The 23,879-nt window shown below is 41.6% G+C and overlaps 1 protein-coding gene and 1 non-coding gene across 4 annotated transcripts in view; one reads left to right on the top strand and one right to left on the bottom strand.

Annotated features, from left to right (window-relative positions):
- MXD4 (MAX dimerization protein 4) overlaps positions 1-12,239 on the bottom strand; it is a 58,875-nt gene extending 46,636 nt beyond the window's left edge. Inside the window, exons 1-2 of one of the 3 annotated variants that reach the window (XM_067535381.1) lie at positions 12,083-12,239; positions 11,458-11,624 (exon numbers count right to left, since the gene is read on the bottom strand). In XM_067535381.1, coding sequence (XP_067391482.1) covers positions 11,458-11,576 — 119 coding nt within the window. In that variant the 5' untranslated portion in view covers positions 11,577-11,624; positions 12,083-12,239. The remainder of the gene's footprint in view (positions 1-11,457; positions 11,625-12,082) is intronic. The other 2 variants (XM_067535379.1, XM_067535380.1) reach the window with 2 other exon arrangements.
- Positions 7,264-7,448, top strand: LOC137144896 (U2 spliceosomal RNA). The gene has a single exon (XR_010917514.1). It is a non-coding gene; the product is annotated as a U2 spliceosomal RNA (small nuclear RNA).
- Positions 12,240-23,879: the final 11,640 nt, after the last annotated feature.

The raw sequence follows: 23,879 nt of genomic DNA, 5'->3' as shown, positions 1-23,879 counted from the left end.
AAGAGATGTTAAAAGCCTGCATTTTAAAACGTATTATAAACAAAACTAAAATGTAGACTTCACATGGATTTTAATACAATTTATGTTTTAAATGGGTTGCTTTTAACATTCCTTTTGAAAGTCTTCAAGGTGACAACATGTTTAGTTGTTTCCCTAGAATATCTAACTACTCCATTTGCATCGGTAAATCTTTTTGCACAGACAGACTATAATTTGCACGGAAAAGTTTATTAAAGGGTCTTCAGGCACTTGGCTCAATTCTGCCTCTTAATTTGATCCAAATGGTAAGAGAAACAAACCACACAACATTTTCAGCCATGGAGAAAAGGGAAAAAAAACAAACAAGAAAACAGTTACAAGATCTAATTGATAAAAGATAAGAAGAACTGTAAGAATGGGAAGCAGAAAAAAAAATCTATATAATTTTGAAAGAGAAAGATCACCATTTCACAGATGCAGTAATTGTGAATATCAATCTTAATGCAGAAAAGATGCATTTTTTCATTTGCTAAACCTACGCATGGATCAAAAACCTAAAACTTTAAAAAAAAATTAAAAACGTCCAAGAAATTAGGATTGTTTTCCCATTGTAGCAAAACTGAACCTGCTATTGAAAGATTCAGTGTTTTTTTTTAAAAAACAGATTCAGACAGAAATATTCATTATATTTATTTATACAACTGAAATTAAAAGAAAAAGAAATTCTAAGATAAAATTTTTGTCACTGTTACAAAACCAGTCATATCCTGGACCAGTAGTTCTTGTTAAGTCAGGATGGAAATAGATTTTTATGATTTCAGTATGTGAAGATCAAGGATATGAAGGCAGAGGCAGCTTTTATGACATAACACATTTCAGCATCAAGATGCATGCAAGCAGCTTTTGTTAAATCAGTTTTCCAACATGCTAGAAATCCAACCTGCTTCTGTGCACCATGTGCTGACAGAGGGTGCTTTGTTGATGCCCTAGATGTAAAGGGCACGGTCCATCCTAAGAAACGTGTAGTTACCAGGTTTAGCACAGGGCCACAGATCATCCCTACAGACGCACGTAGCTGACTCTTAAGCAAACCACCCACATAGATTCTGCAGCATGTTGAAATTTCTTATTGATGTGAACACTGCAACCAATGTACCCATCTGGCTGCACAAGAGAAAACAAAGCAAGGATCACTGATGATCAGACCCTGAAACGGTTTCCTCCAGGTCCAAGTCTACCCATTATGGTCTTAATCCTGCAAACATTTATGCACTGACTTATATGGACTATCCAGGTAAGGACAGGAACACGTGTAAACTTTTGAAGGATCAAAGTTTATGAGCCCAATCCAGCTTCCATAGAACCCACCCACCCCCCTCCCTCCTCTACCCCCACACACACATTTTAGTGAGACTTGAACTAGATCACGTATGAGTTGGTATCTTTTTTGAAGAAAATTTTTTCTTTACATTTTAAATTTTAAACTAAATGTGCCATATTACAAATAAAGTAACACAATGGGAACACATATGCACACTACTTCCTGCTCAAAATAATCATGTGAAAACCATTACATAATCATGAAAACCAAAACATAATCAGAGCTACAGCGGAAGGCCAAAAATATGATCTGTCTTTTTATCAGTTTATCACATAAGATTATGTAGTTATGTCACATACAGCCCACCCCACCCCCGCTTCCTTCCCCCGCCCCCCCAAAAAAAGACAGAATTTAGCTCCAAGGGAAAAGAGCAACCCTGCAACAAACCAACCAGTGTGGCATCCCCACTGTAAAACCACTGCACATAACTGTGTCCTCATCTTTTCTGACCTTGCCCATGTGTGTCTGGGGGCATATCCCACTCTGCTTTGTGCTGAAATGCTTTAGGATTCTTTCCCAGCCAATTGCCTCAATTGCAGTAACACTTCTCTGTTGTTCAGGGAGATTGGAGGACTAGGAGGCACTCCAGTGATTTCGCCAGCATCCTCACTGCGAAGCAGGCAAATTCCAGCCTAACTTAAAGCACAGCCTGGCTTCTAACCCAGTGTTTCCCTAATGGAGGATTGTGACAAGCTATTAGGTGGGTTGCAGGCCCAGAGCAGAGAGGAGGCCCAGAGGAGGGGAGAGGACATTGGAAAGTGAGTCCTCCCTACACTTACCCTGCAGCAGTGGCTCCTGTCCTGCGGGGCTGGGCGTGGCTCTGCTCCTAATACTGCCACCCAGCACACGGGGTCACAGTGCTGCTCACTCAAGTTTGGCCTGGCCACCCTTCCACCTCTCCACCCCATGTCATGAAGGACGGGTGGCTGGGTCAAACCGGAGAGGCACTGCAACCCCCTGTGCCAGGTTGCTGAGCTCCTCTCAAAGCAGGGAGACAGGCTCAAACCGTGGGACAAGAGCTGCCACTGTGGGGTGTGTGGGGCAGGCTCACTCTCCAACCCTCTTCTTCCCCCCGGGGCCTCACCTCTGCACCAGGCCAGATTTAAGATTGCAGTGGCAGGGCAGAGGGTGCTGCTGCAGGTTGTTGGTGCCCCCTCTGCAGGGTGAGGAGGAGATGTAGGGTGACCAGACAGCAAGTGTGAAAAATCAGGACAGATGCTAATAGACACCTGTATAAAAACAAAGCCCTGAATACCGGAATCATCCCTACAAAAATCGGGACATCTGGTCACCCTATGGAGGTGGCAGGGGCAGAGAAGGACACTGGCCCATGAGTTTTGGACTTACTCATGAATTTTGACCCTGAATGGGTCACATTTAAAAAAGAATAAAATAAAGACATGCAGCTGGTGGGTCACCTCACTAAAAAGTTTAGGAACCACTATTCTAACCCAATCTCCAGCCAGGTAAGCTAGACCAGGCTTAAAACAACCTACAAACTTGGGTAAAAAGGCTTTTTTTGTGTGGATGGTAAAGGGGTTTGGGGCTAAAACCAAGTAAGAGCCCATGTTAATTGTACAGTAGAGACACATATACAGGGAAATAATCTTTCAGCAGGAAAAGATTTCCAAAGCTCTCATGAGCAAATCATTTTAAATTGCCGAGAAAATTGCTCACACAAAGTGTCCTTATGGCAGATGACACAGGTGTTGGGCTAAATCATCTCTACTGCACAATAACTTTATGGAAGTCACTAGCGTTGTACCTGGGATGAATCTGACCTGTTACAACACAGCCAACCAGCTCCAACATCACTCTAGAAATCAGCCTGCTATAAAACAGACTGTATAGCAGACACCACATTTGGATTATTAGAGCAGACAGAGGTAACAGTCTGTATACTGTAGTTTATCTGGCAGAACAGCAAAAGCAGTAGAATCCTTAAACAAGAATTTTTCCATGAACAGAGTCCTTGATGTGCAGGATATGCTTTGCTAAGTTAAAGAAAAATTTGTTATAAGTCTTACAAACGTTTGAAAGTCTGCCGGCGTGCAAGTGCAGTCACAAAGCTGCTAGACTACGCTACGATGTGACTCCAGACTGCACTGTACATATACATGCAGCTAAATGAACTGTGTAGTGAAATTCTTACCCCTCCCGAATTAGGCCATCTGTAAAATGGAGCTACTAACACATACCTGCCTACATAAACCACTCCAAGATCTACCCATAATCAAATCCTGCGTATATGGAAAGAATTATTATTGGCCCCATTTCTCAGAAGCACAAAGGGGCTGAGTTACTTGGTTATGAAGGCCAAGTGGTCGGGGTGCTGGAACTAGGTATATGGGGGCAGCACCCCCTGGCTTGAATTAGCAGTAACAACCAAATACATGGTTTCCACTTTTAGCACCCCCATTATAAAAATTGCTCCAGCATCCCTGCTAGTGGTTTAGGCATTGAAGAAATCTGTGATCCGACACAGAACCTGCCTGTTTCCATCTGTGAAATGGGAGTTAATAGTTCTACAATACCCATTACCTACCTCCCATGTGGGTGATGAGGGTTCATTAAGAAAGGTTGTATCTAAGTAATTACTATTTATCATCCCTTCAGTTCTGTGAAGCACAGAGCATTGCCCCAGGGAGACCCAATATTTCCCCCACCCTTCATCCTGCATCCCCTGCTTTCCAAAGAACCCAAAGGGCGATTTTAATCCACATCTTTTGTTATTTCAGCACAAAACTGTGCACAGATCAGCCCTAACCAGAGGAGGAATAGAAGGGATTGGGCAGGGATATGTTTGCCACAAACATTTCCTATGGGGGAGGGAAGAGGGGAAAGAGTCCAGATCCACAGAATAACTCTGGCTTCTCTGTGCCACTGGATGCAAAGGAGCTGTTGCAAATGGTGATGGCTACTATCCAGTTGAGACAGCATTAGCATTCATTATCTAGTACCAAGTAGTTAAATAGAGATTAACCAGGTGTATAATTCTAAAATCTGATTATTTTAAAATACAAATTATCAAATAAGGATTACCAGCGATGTTTTCTTCTATAGCTGGAATCAGGGATGGCAGATCCTAAGGGTATTTAGCCAAGTAATTCTAAATTATGGCATTTATATTGCAATTAGAGCATATTTTACAAACCAGCAGGTCCTTAACAGAAGCTATTTCCTCTCCACCTCTTTTTTTTTTTTAAATAGGAAGAGTATCCCTAGGAAGTTACCTTTCAGATACCATGTTAGTTCAATGTTAAAACTACATGAAAAATGCTCAGATGTCAAGAAATATCAAAGTTAAGATTAAAAGGGTAGGGCCCTCCCTACCAGCTGATACTGGCTATGAAGATGGTAAACAGACCTCTGCACAATGTTCTGTAGTTTGTCTGCTTTCCTGTTAACTCATCTTCCTCTCCTTCCCCCACTCATTTGTCTCATCTGCCTCTTGTGTCATGTCATAACCTAGTCTGTCAGCTCTAGGCACTACTGCAGTTCAAATACTGGGAGCCACAGACAAGCTGCTGGCTGCCGCCATTATTTTAAGCCCCATGTCTATTAGAGACAGGTAGACAGTATGTTTAAAACGATGGGGACGCCTAGCAATACTGGCGTATTGTCAGCATTGGAAATATATTAGAAATATTAGCCCAGTCCAAAACACAAGAACAAAGAGAGAGGGAAGTTCCAAAAGATGCTACATACATATATCCACACTGGTGTTAAAACACACACAAATACACATGACAAGGTATCATTTAAGAAATAGCATGTGATCATTTAATAAGAGCCTGCAATGTAACAGACATGTATGGGGCAGAGAGGTGGTTTCATTTTCAATTTTAAGGTCTCAGTTGGCTTCACTAGAGCTCTGTGCCCGCAAACGAATCTGCCACTGGGCTGTATGCTGCAGGATCAGGGCCCAACTTTGGAATTACCTGAGGTTTGAGTGGTTACAACACAACTTCAGTTCTGCATTCATTTATTCTGACTCCCTTTCCCCTTTTTAAAAAAATTGACCACAGAGCATCTCTTAAAAATATTTCCTTTAGTTCCTCCTCAAAGCAGAATTTTGCCAGTATTCTGGATGAGGGCAGGGATTCCACAAATAAATGCATGAGTGCAGTCCCTTGTGCCAAGCTTTGACTCTAGTGAGGTTCAAGAGTTTGTATGACATATCTGTGTGTAAGAGCTAGGCCTGAGGTTGCTTCTTATTCTTTTTAAACCACATAAAGACTGCAACTGTCATACATACTCACTGGTGATAGATCAGGTTACCAAATGTATTTTATTAGTGTAACACTAGCACTATTTAATTTTTTTTTAATGTATTCAGTGATATAGATCATTTTCCTTCAGGCCTCATTTTCCTGAGGGGTAAAAAACAAGAAGGATACACTGAGTTCAGAAAGTGCAAAACAGATCATTGCGTATCCACATTCTGGATTTTATGGGCATTTTATTCTCTGCCTCTCATTTAAAATTTAAGGAAAATAGGCCTTGATCGCTAAGCTGCTCCATGTGGGTGTAGAGATCTGTCTACTTTAGTGCTGTTCAAATAAGTGAATTTCCAGTTCTCTGACAGTTCAGGGGGGAGGGCAGGAAATCAAAACAAGTTTTCAGTTGAACCGAATCCAACATTTTTCAGAATTTTTGGTGAAACAAAAAAAAGGTAGAAAAATTTTATTTCAGGTTGAACTGAATGTTTTGGGTATTTTTAATAAAAGCAAAGGAAATGAAGAACTAGATTCACAAAACACAGCCAGAGGAGAAATAAGTAGTGATACTCTTTAGCCCAGTGGGTAGGGTACCACCCTGGAATGTGGGACACTCAGGTTCCAATCCCTGCTCTGCCTGATTTGGAGCAGGGACTTGAATCAGGTCTTCCGCCTCCCCGATCACCCAGGCTATGCTGGGGGTTGGTCTCTCAGCCTCTCCTACTGAAGCTGTGCCACATTGTATGAAATACTTTAATAGTCATTGGGCCAGAGAGAGAATGACTCTATAGCCCTGTGGTTAGGATTCCAGTTCCTGCTCCAGAGTGAGGATTCAGACCAGGGGCTCCCACATCCCAGGCAAGTGGCATTAGGCTAATGGTTATAAGAGGGCTGCCCCCCACTGGTTTTGGTGTGTAAATCTAGCCTGAAAAAGAAATCAAAATGAGACATTTCAGAAATGTTTAAATGGTTCCTGTTGACATTTCTGAACTTTTTTTCTTTTTTCCATTGCAACCGAAACAATTCACCAAAGTCAACATGAATTCACAAAATATTGCAGTTCACCCAAAGCTGCAGTTTTTGGCTAAGAAAGTTTTGGCTGAACAATTTCACACACCTCGAGCTGGCAAAGAGCAGCTTGTCAGATAGGGGTCACAGTCTGGTTTGAAGTGACAGACATGCAACGTTAATGAAAGAATTCAGACATTAAACAATATTTTCATTTGCAACATCATACAGTTTTGACCCAACACTTTCTTTTACACATATCCCTTCACCAGAGCAAAGTACATTGTACACAACTTTATTTATTGATATAAAACGTTATCAAATATAAATATTGGTTAGTTTCAATAGATACAGTGGGCATATTTATAAGCCTAACTTTTGCTTTCATTTTCCCTCATTTTTATCAGCTCCTAAATTAACAGGCTAAGCAGGCTAATTCACAGACTTCCAATTCCCTGCTCTCCCAGTAAATTTAACTGTGCCCCAATAGACAGCCATCGAGCACTAAGATCTTACTCTGCATTTTACCTTACTTCTGATCTTTTCATGGGTACAGAACACACGTCTGCTGCTTTGTGCAGTCTATTACATGCATATAAACGTACAATGGTAGCATTTTACACCCACTATTCACAGTGATAAGAGACTGAACAAAGTACAAGGTAGATGGAGACTAAGGCTGTCCTTCAGTGGTTAAGATCAAGTGTAGAATCTGTTCTTATCAGTTTAATATCTGATATGTTCTCTCTGTGAGAACTCTATTAAATGGATGTTTAGAACAGGGAGATGGAGTAGGAGCTCGCTCCATCCACTCCATGCATCAACCTGGTATTGCAGTATTTCCTAATTGTGTACTGGCGGTGTGATGTGGGATACTGTCCACAAGGGGGTCAGTTCAGGCTACCAGTTTTCCCCCTTATATAAACACAAAAATGTATAGGCTTATCTGTATTAAGGCAACATCACAAACAGGAAACAAAACAAGAACACTCCAATTATCTGCAAGCTACAGTGAATTCCTATTAACAGAAATGACTTTCTTCAACCAAGTAATCTTCTGAACTTCAATGACTTTCTGTTTTTCTGAAATATTCCCTTTTAGAACTACAGACATCTGTAATACATCCATTTCATTACACTCACAGTATTCGACGGAAAGACATTTGAAAGTTTAGCATTACAACCTCCAAGGCACTCTATTAAATCTGAATTTTTTTTCTAGCCTGATTTTATTCCAACTGCATATTAGCAAGAATTTTAACGAGCTCCACTGTATTGCTTTTAGGAACTACAGTTATTACTCTATCAAGAGGAGACATTTACTGAACAATAGCCAAAGACTGTCTAGCTATCAACATTACAAGAAGAGCTGACCTGGGTTTACCTCCCCACGCCCAGAAAATCTTACAATCTTGCGCCTTTCTTAGATCATCCATTCAGATTGGAAAACAAAAACCCAATTTCATCTACTAGGGATTTTGGTCATAAACATCTGAGGGGAACACTTCTGAATCTCAGGAGAGAATGCTATATAAATAAAGAAGTTTTACATAAAAAAAAACCTTTCAAATATCTGTTTTGTGTAAAGTGGAAACATACATATAACCTGATTGAAGGGCAGGAAACCGCACATCATAAAAGGAAATTTGTAGATCAACTCATCATAAATAAATTAAATATATATTATACAGAGATGGGGCAAAAATGGCATCAAGCAGCATTTTCTGCCACCTTCACAGCAATATGAAAATATTTTCTCTATCAACATACAATTAAAAATTGCCAAGTAATATCTTAAACAAACATCAGCAAACAAAAAAATGTAAAAATTATTAACTCTTTCAATGGACTGACTTATAGTTTTCTGGTAATGACCACAGCTATGGGCTGAAGAAACACTGTTTTCCTACAAGCACCTGTTTCCAGTTGCCTGCAATTTTGGGGAAAAGGGAGATTTGAATTGAAATTTCTCATGCTTGCTCTCAGTCCAAAGGCTAATTTAATTTTTTTAAGTTTGATACAATTCTGTGTCCCATTTTTGAGTTATCCCTGCATAAAAAAGATGCTTTTCATGCTTTAGTAATCATTGTTTGTGTGCTTTTATTTGTGCTCAGATAACACAAGCACAGGTTGGTTTTCAAACCTGCTGAGACTGCTGAAAGAAATAGGATTTAGAAATGACCAAGTTATTGAAAAATAACATACTGCAAAATTGCAGAATGCAATTCCTCCCACTTAAAAAAAAAAAAACCCAAAAAGCCCAGAGCACTAAGAGGTGGCCTTCTAGACACATATACACAATCATGCCTGAATCTATCCACACCCTGAGATTCTGTAAAGTGGTTAAAATAAACCAGCAAAAGGTTTGCCTGACTTGTTAATTTTATCTTTGACCACTCAAGATCCTCTAACCTTTGCCCAGTTGTCTACCCCCTTACTTCCTGAATTTCTTATGAAGATTTGATTGCATGGTCAAACTGAACATTATATTCAAATTCTATGCACTCTGAGGCTGTCACTTGACAGCCAAATAACCAATATATTAGTTCCAAATATGAGAATGAGCAGTGGTGCCATCTGAATTTGGGATTACAGAGTCAGATGTTCAGATGCAATTTTGTTTCGAATTTAAGTAACAGGTAAAAGCAGACACGTTGCAGGACTGCCCACACACCTCTGCCGATGCACTCCAATCCTTACCACAACATCTGTCTATTTCCAGCCATGAGTCTGTGTTTTATAGAGACTGTCAGGTGTGCCCAATGGCAGACTCATGTTGGTTTCTTTAAGATGTGGATAAATATCCATAACGAACTAAACATAGAGACCAAATTTGTGGCCTGTGCCACCTCGGAACCCACTTCTCCAGAGGTATTGCCCTACCCCACAGTATGGATGAGCCTTTCCTAGTCTATAAACAATAAAACTGGTAGGAAAATAATAAAAAGATCATTATGCATTTTTAAAATAAAGCATTCGCATGTGAATAACAAGAATCAGACAGGAACAAAATTGTCAGAAATATCTGACTGAATGGTATCTGTGAGTAGCGATGTGTGCTCTGGCTTTGATAATACTAACAAATCTGGAACAAGAAATCTTTCAATTCTGCTGGAATTGACAGATTACAAATCCCCTCCTAAAAATTCCTAAAAGCGGTTTACAGTTCAAACGACTGCTTTGCTGTGGACAACAAGAAACCCAAAAGAAAGGAAATGATGGAGTAACAGTTCCCCGAGTAATACAGATTTCTGCCTCTTGCATACAAGAAACAAGGATCAGTACAAGTCCATGAACTATAGAACTAGAAACCCTAAGAATTCTGTTTAAATTAGCTGACTTTGTACAATATAGTTACTTTATGGAAAAATTCACAAAGACAAATGATTTACATAGATGAAAAGTGCCTCCAAAGCAAGGCAGCCCTTTGACTGCTGATCACTCTACTTTAAAATGAACTGATGATTATCTTTGTACATCAGTAAGCGATAATGAATTTAATAATTCCCCTCCCACCCGAATTTATATCCAAAGTATCAGCGCTGTTTGGAGTAAGGGATGGGGAGGGAAAGATTTACACCACCTATTGCCTCAATTATGTTCAAGTAGATTGTCCCACAGTAGTAACTGCAAGCATAGCTCATTGTGATCTTGTATTTTTTCCTAAGGGGGGGGATGCTTGATTTTTTTTAAAATTCATACTTTCAAAATTTAAGATCCACCAGCAGGCCATTTTCTGCTTTCCATTTCACCACCATAAATCCAGAATAATCCCATTGACTGTACTGGGGTTGTGCAGGATTTCACTGGAGTAAGTAAGATCAAAGAATTGTCCCCAATAAGCTTAACTTTCCTCTAATTTGGAAAAAAATCATGTGCAAGTTTTGTTCGTTTTAGGCTATTCTGCAGCATTCACATTAATCATCAACACATTTTTTTTTAAAGGAGACGTTTTGTAGAGAGCAGAGCACCAATGTTTTGGAGAAAGAAGGCACCATCTGGGCATTTTTTTTTCTCGAGAACATAAAGTGCAAGAAAAGGAATTCCCACGTAAGGAGGAGGCGCTGTCTCTTTAAGACAGCCTTCTGCACGTAGACAGTGCACTCTGGGCACTGCCTGGTCAGCCAAACAAAGCTGCAGAGAGTCTGCGCAGAAAACCTCGAGCTAATGGTGATCATAGCACAGGTAGTAGCGGCTGCAAGAAAAAAACAACAAACAAACAAGGCAGATGATGATAATAATGTAACCATGCATCGTAATTGCACTGCATGCAGAGGGACTCGCACGTGCAGGCGATGCACAGACCAGAGCAAAAGTGCAGCAGACCTTCCGGAGAGGTCAAGTTCACTCCGAACGCTTTAAAATATATACCTAAGCCCAAATTCGGTCTGAGATACGTTTGCCCGTCTCTCTCCCTGTCCCTCTTCCTCCCCCCCCTCCATCAGATCCCGGCACCACGCTGCAACTGGAGGCTGCATTTGATTCCGCAGCAATAAAGAGGCAGCTCGTTGTAAATAAGTCCTGGGAGGGAATCCGTGTCATACCAGGGAAGTCTGGGTTTTGATTATTATTTCGAAATACGGAGCAAAACAAAGCGCATCTCCATGAACACAGCAGGGGACGAAGCGTGAGTGCAGATGGTTTAGAAAGGCAGTGAGGGCTAAGGCGAGGGTGTACGCGTGGCAGTGTTTATATGAGAGAGATCAAAACAGAGCCAAGCCCATACAGGAGGAAAATGGCGACTACTGGGAACTAAGACACAGGATTAGTTATTATTTTTATACATCTATGCGCTGCATGAAAGCAAGACATCCAGGAAAAGTTGCCAATTCACTGTGAGGGGAAAAAAAACCCGGCACATCTATTTACCTGTTATTCTGGGATTTTCTGGCCAGGCTGCCTGCCTTTGTTTTCTTTCTGGAATAGTCACTATCGAAGGGTAACACTGATGCATAGCCATGTTCTGCTTCTAGGGACAAAGTCAGCATTAGTGGCAATATATTTTTCCATGCATTTTTTCCTCCTTTGCAGGAACGCTAGGGTAAAAAAAACAAAATGTTGGGTTGATTTGTTTGGATTTTATTACGACATTTTAACAGAAACGCAACAAAGCGTGGCAAGATAGGAGAATCATCTGCGTAAACAGTAAAAAAAAAATTAGCTACAGCATGCAAATCTTGAAACACTGTGACAAGGGAGACTGGGGGAAACTGCAATACAATCACAATGGCAACACACACAACACTGTAACGTACACTGAAAGCTGCAACAATCCGAACAGACTCGAGCATGGGCTCGTTTGCTTAAAGATTTTGCAAGAAAATCGCAATTTGTTCCTCCCCCTATGCAATGCATCTGACAAAAACATGTTTAAAGCCCATGGCACCTTTGCGGGGGAAGGAAATATGGGCTCAGAGAAAAGGGCGTCCGTAATAACCATGCAACAAAGAGAGTGAAAGGTTTAGAAGTGCCTGCTAGTCACTTCTCTGAATACCTCTGTCTCTTCTTTCCAAATACTCAGCTGCTTCCAGAAGGATTAACAGAGAGTTCAGCTCCATTTTTATGTGCTCTTTGAGATACCCCCAAACTCTGTATCTGCCTTTCACACAGCTGGGGAAGGCACCGAGCATCAAAAACTGCACTGAGTTCACAGGCTGGGGACTTCCAAGTCCCCTATATAAACCACCTCTCTCAACCTACATTTGACACACAAGCGACTGGCGACTGGCATAACCAATCCTGGACAGTATTTCTGGGTAGAGGCGGGATTTAGCCCTAAAGTAGAGCCAATCAGGGCAGACAAGCTCCCTTTGGTTTGGCGACAGAATGTTGACAGATCTGAATCTTCTCTCTGATAGGCCAGCCAATGCAGTAACAATTTAGAAGCCGAAGCTTAGCAACAGCACGTGGTGGCCCGGCCCCCAGTCTCACTGAGTGGCCGGCTTTATGCATGTTAAGCAGGCAGCAGCTGCTGATTGGAGATGAGGAGGCTATGCAAATAAGCAGAGGGAAACTAGCCAATAGTGTTGGAGAGGTGTGTCCCGTCGCAGGCAAGTGAAGCGGGCGGGGCTCAGGCAAGTGAAGGAGGAGGGGTCCATCTACCCAGGGTGCTGGTGGAATTATTGTGTTGCTGTGAGGAAGAGAAGCCTGGGCTGCTGCTCAGTTAGGGACTGGGGATAAATGCTAGGGTGTTCGAATAACAGCCTTTGGGTCCTTTCTCTCCTTCCCTCACTGCAGTCAGAATGCATGAGGTATAAAATTGCTAAATAAAACAAATGCCTCCACTATCCATAGAGAGTGCCTTGCATGACAAAAGATGGTAAAGTGCCTAAACTAGATAGTGCAGATATACAGCAGCACCAAATGCAGCCACCTCTGCGTGGTAGGGCTGCAGCACGTAAGGCAAAAGCATTCGGAACACGAGATTTTGCTTTTAAGATACCAGGTTAAACTTCCTGCTCTTACAACAAACAGCCATGGAATCTTCGAGCCAAAAATGTTCCAATTCTGGTGCCTTGATTTTTGAGTGACCAACTTGAGAGATTTTGGACTTGATTTTCTGAGGTGTTGGGTTCTCACAGTTTAAGGTGACTAGATGTCCCGATATTAGAGGCATTGTCTAATATAGAACCTTATTTTCCCCCCATAGGACCCTTGTTTTACCTCCATGTCCTGATTTTTTTACACTTGCTATCCTCAGAGCTGAATTTACGCAGGGGCACCCGTGTTCTAGGGGTGCCTAAACAATGGCAGATTACCTCATGAGCCAATGAGCCCCATCCCAAGGGGCCCTGGCCAATTTAGGGGTGCTGCAGGAGCACGGGAACTCTGACCCCTGCTCCTCCTCTTCCCCTGAGCCAGGCCAGAAGCCGGAGCCCAGGCCCAGGAATAAGCATATTCCCCCACACGCAGAGCTGGCTGAGCCAGTAGCCCCAGCCCCTCTCCTCCCTCCCCCCCTCACTTGGCGTTGGCCCAGCCAGCCCCTCTCTTCAGGTAGCACACCACCCCTCCATGTGGAAAACACAAAGGTCAGCTGTAGTGGGGGAGGAGGATGCTGAAGATGTTGTGCATGGGGGGGTGTAAACTGTAAATCCAGCTATGGCTATCCAGTCACCCTATGACAACTACAGCTGAAAAAAAATAGGAAGTGTGGGGTTTTAGCACCTCTGAAAAAATCAGGCCTAAATTATCTTAAGTTTAGAACCCAAAATGAGTGACCTCTGTGAAAATGATAGCCTTAATGCTCTCCCAGAGAACACAGGAACAGTTCTTAAAGTCCTATCCCCAAACCCCACACTCAGTCACTCTGCCCCAGGAAGATGTGAACCAACCCAAATGGGTTTTGAACCTATGAATCCAGGAAATCCCAGTTTCAAACATGACAGTCGTTTAATGCACTCATATGTGAAAACTAGATCCATTGTTTTTCAAAGCTGATGCTTAATCCGTGAAATCAAACAGGCTTTGTTTTGTTGGTTATGCTTTGTCTAAACTCTTTAGATAATAAACCTTTTTATAAAGCATCTTTCCTCTCAGTGGGCTTTTCAGAGTTAACAACAGATGCAAGTCAATTGATATAAACATAACAAGCAAATATATTTGCAGAGTTCTGTTTTACGGTTATATGTAATACACATGTTTGTAGACATCCCCTGACTGCAAGGCTGTTGCTGTCATAGGGGTGTTGCTAAAAGGAAAGTAAAAACACATCCTGCAGCAAGCAAAAGCTGAGCACTAGCAACAGCACATGTGTTCTAACCACCAAGAAAGTTTTATGCTGTGTTTATAGCATTTTGTACATATCTAGTTTACCAAAAAAGAAAGCGATATTGTGGAGTGTTTACGGGAAAATATGACTTTGCAATTCATTTACACGACTGATACTCCATCCTGCTTCTCTTTGGGATGACAAGAGGTGTTTTCTTAGCAGTGTGTGGTTTAGGGGTAATGTATGCTTTATGCGTTACAACCAGATGGGCCTCCTCCTGTATGCAAGACAGCAGGCAGGCAGATGCCAATCAGCTCATTTACTGTTCTCTGCCATCTCCCTGTAAAGGCTGGGGTGGGGGGTCAGGAAGTTTTAACAAATATTCTTTCTCAAGCTGACTACAAAAGTATTCTCCCTTTCTCCCCACCAAATCCTTTGAGGAAGATAGGAACTGCCGTACTGAACCAGTGATCTAGCTTGTGCAGTATTCTGTCTGACAGTGGCCAGCACAAGCTGCTTCAGAGGAAGGTGCAAGAAACCCCGCAGCAGGCAGTTACAGAATAGCCTACCCCTTGTTGAAATGTTCTTCCTAAGCTAAGAGCGTTTTAGCATGTATAGAAAAACAGATAATGTAGGTATTAGATCTAAATATTGCAGCAGGTTTTTTCGGTCTAATTCTTCATTGAAGGAATTAAGGAATGTGCAACTGAAAAATAACCTGCCATGGATAGACTAGGGCATAATTATCTGATGTTTCTTTCCATTTCTGGATCTGAATATGATATCTCACTAGAATTGTTACCCATCACTTAATATGAAGGATCACAAGGTGGAAAAAAGGTTCACTAATAAACATTTAATTAGTGAAACTTTCCTTCCCTTATCTTCAAATAGGCCCTGATCCTGCACAGAGAACCCTATAGGCACAGCCTTGTGCTGCATGGTGCCCAGGGGCAGGTGTTGGCTCACGCAGAATCCTGTATGGCAATGGGATTCTGTATGGGGGAAAATGTCTCTGTCCAGAGGCCCTTTGATGTCACTTCAGCTCTACTAAGGTGTGCAGGGGCTGCCTGCATCATTCTCAGCGCAGAACTGGGGCCATAAACAAGTATCCTATGCATCATTTCCCCTCACTTCGAGTTTACCTTCATCTAGAGCCCTAGTGATCCTACATATCAAAATATTAATAGTGTATTGTACATCTCCTGCTAACCATCAGTGAGATAGACCAGGAAGAATTTAAAATTATGTGCAGAAATGTTATATATATATAAAAAAAAAAACAACCAAGATCTCACAGTGGGTAATATGTCAAGGAGATGAACTGGAATGAAAGAGATAATATATCTGCCTGTCTATGATCTGTTTAAAGACTATATTTTACAAAATGTGATTCCATCCAGTAACCAGAGGCTAAAAGATAATTGCAGTGCTGCACAAATATGCACTGACATTTAAAAGGACCAAAACATGCACAGCTGAAAATCTTCTAACCTGAATTATAAAAACACCTAAAGGCCACCAGGAATATAGTCACAGCTATCTGCCAGCACTGTGCCTGCCTGCCACCAGCATAACCAGTTGCCTTTCCTCATCTAGATATGCTGTGCACAGAAGCAAACTTGCATATCGGCATGAATTGTGACCTGATATACAGCCTAGATTGGTTAAGAAGGTGCTCAGAGCCTCCCTTCTACTGCCCACGCTATTTGCACTAATACAGTTTCATTTGTGTTTTAGCCCAGAATGCTGGTGGCTGCTGCTCGGCTGCTGCTTGAAAACTGGTGATTCATTCACTTTAGCAAGAGGACATATTAAGAAAATCAGGCCATGATCCGACTTGGTCACTTCTTTAGTCAAAGAAAGTCAAATTCTGCATCTGTTGAATAGCACTTAAATGAATAGTTTCATTGACTTCAGTGGAACTAGATGAATGAGTTACTTCAGTGTAAGTAAAGATTTCAGAATCTGGTCCATCTTGTTTACTCCTTGGCAAAAGAGGCTCATCAGTGCAGCAAAAAGACATGCCGATAAATTGTAGGCTGTCTATTTTTAACTAAAAGAAACAAAGCCATTCAGATAAAGTTAGGGGTTAAACCTCATCTCTTTCCAAGATTCATTTATGCTAAAAGTGCAGATATGGTAGACCCAATTCTTCACTGTGTTGTACCTTGTGTCACCAAATATACCAGTGCACAAAGCTGTAAAATGCTACCGAACCTGAAAGATAGCATTTGACAGCCATTTTGTACAAGTGTAAGTGGTGACACAACATGAAAGTCAGTCCTATAATTCTAATTTGGTAGCATTTTACACCTGCTTTGAACAGGTGTAAATGATGCCACTAGGCTCCATGCACCAGAGAATTTGGCCCATAGACTTTCAAAGATTTTTCACTTACCACCTGCTTTGTCCAAATGCTGCTGCAATTCAGATCCTGAGACTGCCATAAAATCAGGTTGTCTATTGGCTAGGAATAGGTCTTTGCTAGGAACCAAGCCCTTCTCCCATTGAAGTTGATGAGACTTTTGCCACTGACATAATAAGGAGCAGGATTAGGTCCTATTTGAAGCTACTTTGTATTTAAGACTCAGACTACAGTACCCTTTTCAGGAGTCTGATTTGTCTTGAATACCCCCAAGTTTCACCTCACTTAAAAACTACTTGCTTACAAAATCAGACGTAAAAATACAAAAGTGCCACAGCACGCTATTACTGAAAAATAGCTTACTTTCTCATTTTATCATATCATTATAAAATAAATCAATTGGAATATAAATATTGTACTTGCATTTCAGTGTATAGTATATAGAGCAGTATAAACAAGTCATTGTCTGTATGAAATTTTAGTTTGTAATGACTTGCTACTGCTTTTTATGTAGCTGTTGTAAAACTAGGCAAATGTCTAGATGAGTTGATGTATCCCCTGGAAGACCTGTGCGTACCCCTAGAGGTATGCATACCCCTGGTTGACAACCACTGGTCTCTAGTGATAAGGGTAGCTATCATTTCACGATATAGTTTAATCAACTTTTATTTAGAATCAGAAAGTAGAGTTTATGCCCACAGGAGTTGATGATAGCCACACTCCACTACATGCCCTGGCTGCCTCTTTTCTACCATGTATGATTCATAGTGTTACTGTAGTATTTAAAGTCTTAAATAACATAGCCCCATTCTTCCCAAGGGGCTTTCAGTTGCCTTATGACCTAATATGGCATTTGAGATAGTATAGTTGGCAATACTGACAATCCTGAGTTATAACTTTTGAAGGACTGCAGAGGTAAGGTCTTTAACTCTGGAACTCTTCCATTCACAATTCACCATCTGCATCCTTTTATTCTCAGCCCTTGCTCTAGTTTTAGGATTTGTCTCATTGTAGCTAGTTGATATTTATCTATTTTTGTTCTTTTCTTTCCCTGGCATATCCTGGCATTTCCCTATGTCAACATCTGAGCCTCACTCTGACTTTGGGTCAGCCCCTCTGGATTTTTTTGGTTTAAGGTGTTGTGAGGCTTAATTCACTAATGAAGCAATACAGTTTCCTTTCCACACAGGAAGAGGGATTTGCACGCAGTGATGGAAGAATAGTTTACTCCCTTTATGTGGCCGTAGAGGTCTTAAACCCCATTTAATTTCATATTTCACTTATGGTACAAGTTGTTACTTCAGTTTTTCAGATGGCAAAACCAAGTCAGAGAGCAGTTAAGGAAGCCAACAATTTCAGCAATGGCCATTGATTCTGAGTGCCAAATCTGAGACTTGCTTGGTCTGATTTTCAGAGGTGCTGAGCATCCACAGCTGTCACTAAGTTCACTACCTCCTGAAATCAGGCCCAAAGTATCCCAGGTTTGGCAACCCCAAATTAGTTCCACTAATTTAAAAAACATAAGCTTCTGTGGCTTGCCAGGGGGCATTGTTGTTGAGTCAGACAGGCCCAGGACTTGGAGTCAAGACCTGAGTTCTAATCCTCATTATGGTTCTCCCATTCAGGTCAATGGAAAAACTCCCATTAATGTTCTTGGTGCAGGATCTAGTCCTAGGTGCCTACACCTACACACATTGGGGTCAGTGGGAACCTTTCCACTGCCTTCAATTGACCATGCATCTGACAGCATGAGGCTAGCTTGCCACTGACTTGATGTTTGGCCTGCTCAAGTTATGTACTTATCTAGTCTTTGTGTTGCCCCTCTATATAATAGGAATGACAACATTTCCCCACCTCACAGGGCTGATGCGAGGATAAGCAATTACTTATCTCTTAACTGGTCACATCTGAGATCAGGCCTTCTTGTTCGGTTATCTTTAATTTCGTTAAGGCATGTTCCTGATTGCCACAAAGAGTATCCTGTAGAAGAGTAAGCACATTTTCTAGCAAACAATTGCTAGATGTTGCTTTTACAGTTACACAACTATTGCAATCAGGGACATGTCTTAATGAAATTAAAGATTCTGACAATACTTAGCCTGGCTGTGCACAAATAAAAAACCCCACAGGTGAGTCCGGTTCAGCACTGGCAAGTGGAATGTTCCATTTTAATAGAAAAGGGAGGTGAGTATAGAACAGGGGTCCTCAAATTTTGACCCCCACATCCTGCCTTACCCCATCCACATCCTCCTCAAGCCCCCCTCAGCTGGTCGAGCTATTGGGAGTGTTGTTGGGACCAGGGGGCTGAGGCTGTCCCCAGGGACTCTGGGGACCCCAGGGACCGTGGCAGCTGGGAGCCAGGTGCCAAGGCCACTCCGAGGAGGGGAGGGGGAACGAGGCTGGGGGCTCTAGGGGCCCGAGGCCGGGGCCAGGCTCTGCCGCTGCAAGGGCAATGCCAGGCACCATGGCCAGTGGTGGGAGCCTAGGAGTGGGGGCCGAGGCCATAGTGGGTGCTACTTCCTCCTTGCCCCCACAAGGTGGGCCAGGGCCCAGCCACGCTCCCCTGAACATTCCTCCCCCACAGAATGAAGACCTCTGGTGTAGGGTTTTTGATCAATCTGTAATACAAAGATTTAAAGTGATGTTGTACTCAGAAAATGTAAAAACATTTTCTTACCCATATCTGCATCCTGTGTAGCTGTGAGTCATCTCTTTTGCATTTACTGGAAAAAAGCTTTTTTTTTTATATATTACTGTCAGTACTGAAAAGCTAGTATAGGTATGGAAGAGCAAGCTAGATTCTGTTGTGTCTCGTGCATTGTCAACAAACATCAGACTGCAGAATATTTATTACTGATGAGGAAATAAAGGCAAAGAGAACACAGCTTGATTTGCAGATCTTAGAGGGAGTTTTCAGCACTGGCCATCTGGACAACAATCTTTTGGCTTGTAAACTTGCAGTGAGAGAAAAAAATAGAGGTGGAACCCTGCAATGTCATTTTCACACAGTCACTTTTCTGACAACAGCCACATTTAATATATTAGCAGTTTTTATCCCTCAAAAAAAGAAAAAAGAAAGAGATCTATAATATATTTACAGGTATGTCTGTGTAGCTACAGAATGTAAGTGTTCTCTGATGATTCTTACCCCCCAACTGGGAATATTTATGTCTAGTGTAAATATTTATGACAGACGCAACTCCATTAAAGTCAATGGAACTGTGCCTGCTTGCTTATGCCAGCTGTGAATTTGGCCCACTGAACGTACGATGGAATACTCTTATAAACTGAAAACTATAAATAACAACAGCTACAGTGCTGTACACTCTTATAGTGCTCTCCATGCAAGCATTTCAGAGTGCTTTTCCAACTTTTGTTAACGGTCAGATTCACCCTTACTCACGAATCTCTTCATAGACCACCTTGAGGAAGAATTTCTGGAAAAATGCACCACAAAACCAATAATATAACTGAAATATATTAATGATATTTTCATCCTGTGAACAGACAACCTAAGCTCCCTCATAGATTGCTACCACAACTTCAGCAACCACCACCCATCCCTCAAATTCTCTCTAGAACTTTCCCAACCAGCATCAACTTCCTGGACACCACAATCAGCTTCACCAGTGGAACCCTACAGACAGCTAAATATAAGACAACTACCGATCACCACACTTATCTTCACAGAGCCGATAAGCACTACAAACTCACCAAGAAATCTGTTATCTACAGTGAGACACTCAGATACCACAGAATATGCTCCAAAAAGAAAGTCTGGAATGCACATCTTAACACACTCAAAACTGTCTTCTCCAAACAAGGACGCATCACCAGAGAAGTAGATCACATCGTGGAATGGGCCGTCCAAATATGCCGAGTGAACCTGCTTTCATACAGAATCACCCTCCACTCCAACTATACACCCCACAATGGAACCCATAAAGTGGATTATTAAACAATTACAGCCCATTTTCAATGGGAACCACATCTTGAAATAATCTTACCTGAATCCTCTCTTCTGACTTTCAAACAACCCCCAGCCTCACCAAGTTCATCATCAGAAGCAAGCTCCCCACAGACCAGGACACACTAATTCAAAGCGGCACCAGACCCTGCCAGAATAACAGATGCAAAACCTGCAGATATATCTCCACTGCTACAATGATCAATACCCCACACAACATGCCTTTCAAGAACCATGGGTCCTACACATGCCTATCACAACACGTGCATCTCATCCAATGCACTAAAGGCCTCAATAACAATTATGTGGGTGAAACCAGACAATCACTATGCTCTCAAATGAACTCACAAAGAAAAACGATAAAAGATAGAATATCAAATCACCCATGGGCAAATACTTTTCACAAAATAATCATTCCATATCTGACCCCTCAGTCCAATGATCTGACCAATCATTCCATATCTGACCCTGCACAACAGCCTTTAGAAGATGAGCCTGGGAGCTTAAATTCATAACTTTGCTAGACAATAAAAATCATGGACTTAATAAAAATATATGATTTATCACAACAATCTGTAGCCCATTAAATCCTCCCACCTTGTTTTTGTCCTAAGACTGGAGAGTTATTAAATGGCCACTTCACCTTGAATGGTCCCTTTAACTACTAACTACTGCTGCTAAACAATCTGTTTCACCTTGTATTTAGCTGTGGCACTCTGAGCTCCTTTCCCAGACGTGAAGACAAGCTCTGTGTAGCTCGAAAGCTTGTCTCTCTCACCAACAGAAGGTGGTCCAACAAAAGACACTACCTGACCCCCCCCTTGTCATTCTATTCCTTCTTTTCACTGTTCTACAGACTGGGAGTATGTGGCCTCCATTTAATTATAGGTGGGGGATAGAAATGGCCATTTTTTGTGTAAGAAAAAAAATTCGTGCAAATCATTTAATTCATTCATTGCATATGATTTAGCCCCATCAGAATTACAGCTTTTTGTTGAAGACTGTTCATAGACAATGAAAGAAATATTTGTGTGCGGTTGTGGCTATAGTGGGTAGTGGCCCATGCCCAGGGCTGGGAGCCAGGAACACCTAAAATGAGTTCTATTCCTACCTATGTCATTAGCAGGCCTTACTAAAACTTTGAATTTCTTTAGCCCATTGCTAACATTATTTACATATGTCTCTAGGTTTTTGCATTTCCCGTATCACTGTGCCCTACATGTGTGTTAACCCAGATTTCTCTCCCTCCCCTTAGGCTTTTTTCTTTATTGTGGGAAAGTTAAGTAAAATAAGTGAGCTGAGCATTTTATACCGAAGACAGCAAGATCTGTGGTCATTCTGACATGTTCTGGAAGTGAATTCCACAGCCTTGGGCCAGCTGCCAAGAAACCTATGTCAACCACACTCACAAAACTCACCCATTTAGCTAACTGTTCCACTGGAACACTCGTGGACTACCAGGACCACACAGAAGCCGGGAAGTTCATCAGGTAAAGTGGGCCAGAGCTGGGGAAAGCTTTGTATGCTGGGACCAAAAGCTGACTATGCTAGGAGCAGACCACGGGCAGGATGTTCTCTCAGAGTATGTCTACACAGCAAAAAAAACCCATAGCCCCAAGTTTCAGAGCCTGGGTCAGCTGACTTGGGCTTGGCGGGGCATGGGCTGCGGGGCTAAAAATTGCAGTGCAGATGTTTGGGCTCGGGCCTGAGTGTGGGCTCTGAGGAGTTACACCAGAGATGAACTTGGCTCATTAAACCTCACTGTAATTTCAAGTATCCATCACTCTGGTCTGGTCCAGTGAACACACTGAGGAGTCACAAGGCATGAGTTCTGTTCCCAGCTCTTCCAATGGCTTGGTGTGTAACGTGGCCAAATCTCAACCTCTATATGTATTTTTGTTTCCCAGTCTGTAAAATGGAATATCAATGCTGACCCACTTTGCAAAGTGCTTTGAGACCTATAGATGGAAAGAACTATGTAAATGCTAAGTATATTGTATATTAAAAAAAAAATCTACTATTGCCACTTGGATGATCAGTAACTTATGTACTGAGTGATGTTACATTGAAGCATTGCATTCCGCTCATCTGGCACATACATGGCAAATTTGGACACGGACTGAAATCATCATGCTTTCCTAGATTATTGTAAAAGCTAGAAATAAACAGCAACATGAGACTAATATGAAAGGTTTTTAGTGTGTGTATATGTGGGAGGAGGGGAGGAGTGCTAACCTTCTAGAGTTTATTTTGAGAGTGACACTCCACTAATTCATTAGGCTCTTCAGAATTTTCCTATTTTTATGTGTAGTCTGTATATTGTATTCTCTTTGGCAGAAGTTTGAACAGTGCACATTTCAGACTTAAAGTGTCCTATTTCTCTTTGTCCGTCCGTCCCCCCCCGTATATATATCAACAAACATTTGTGGGCAACTGTATATTTTTTTAAATATTTCTTTCCAAACAAAAAGATTTATAGAGTTGTTATTGTTTTTGTTTCTCTCTTTTTCTCTCTGTAGTGAATATTCTGGAAGTGAGAGACTTTAAACAAGATATGATGTAACACCAGAAGGTATCATGCAGCCTTCTCTTGAGTTGTGTGGAAAATACATTCCAGTTCTGATAGCAGCCCTGCTATTTCGGTATAAGGCTACCACATGGAGAGAGAGAGAGATCAAACCTTATTGATTGTAGGGTGATTCTGAGATCTGTTCTACTTACAACCAGAATGAATCTGCCTTACACTTTATAATCCTGTGGGTCACATATCCTAAATATTACTGGGCTATTTTCTTAGATGATGATGTGGGCTAGTTAGTGATTAGAGCAGTAGACTGGGAATCTGGACTCCATTAGTGTTACACTGGCATAAAACTGGAGTAATGCAGTGGTGAATCAGGCCCCATATTTTTAAAACCTGTATTATTAATGCTTTAGAGGCTTGAGCCAAAGCCTGTTGAAGTCACTAGGCAGCTCTGGATCAGGCCAGAGATTAGCAATAACAAAAGCATTTTAGAATTCCAGATAGGCTGTTTACTATTTTCATTTCTCTCAACTTGGGCAGTGAATGGGACTGCTCAGTGGGGCTACTTGTGTGCTGCCATGCTTTACTGGACTGGGGCTTGAATAATAACAGTCCCTTAAAGAGCAGAATGAGCATAGCCTCCAGTTCTGGGGTAGATTCTGACAGAAAGATGTGAAAATGTCACTGGACTTTGGTACTGCGAACTTCAAAGGGTCTCATTCTG

The sequence above is a fragment of the Emydura macquarii genome, unplaced genomic scaffold, assembly GCF_026122565.2.
Source record: "Emydura macquarii macquarii isolate MOO-44397 ecotype Brisbane River unplaced genomic scaffold, CSIRO-AGI_Emac_v2 contig_3488, whole genome shotgun sequence".
In the NCBI taxonomy this organism is placed as follows: domain Eukaryota; kingdom Metazoa; phylum Chordata; order Testudines; family Chelidae; genus Emydura; species Emydura macquarii.
The sequence above is the reverse complement of the archived record's forward strand: the minus strand, read 5'-3'. Positions and strand labels throughout refer to the sequence as shown.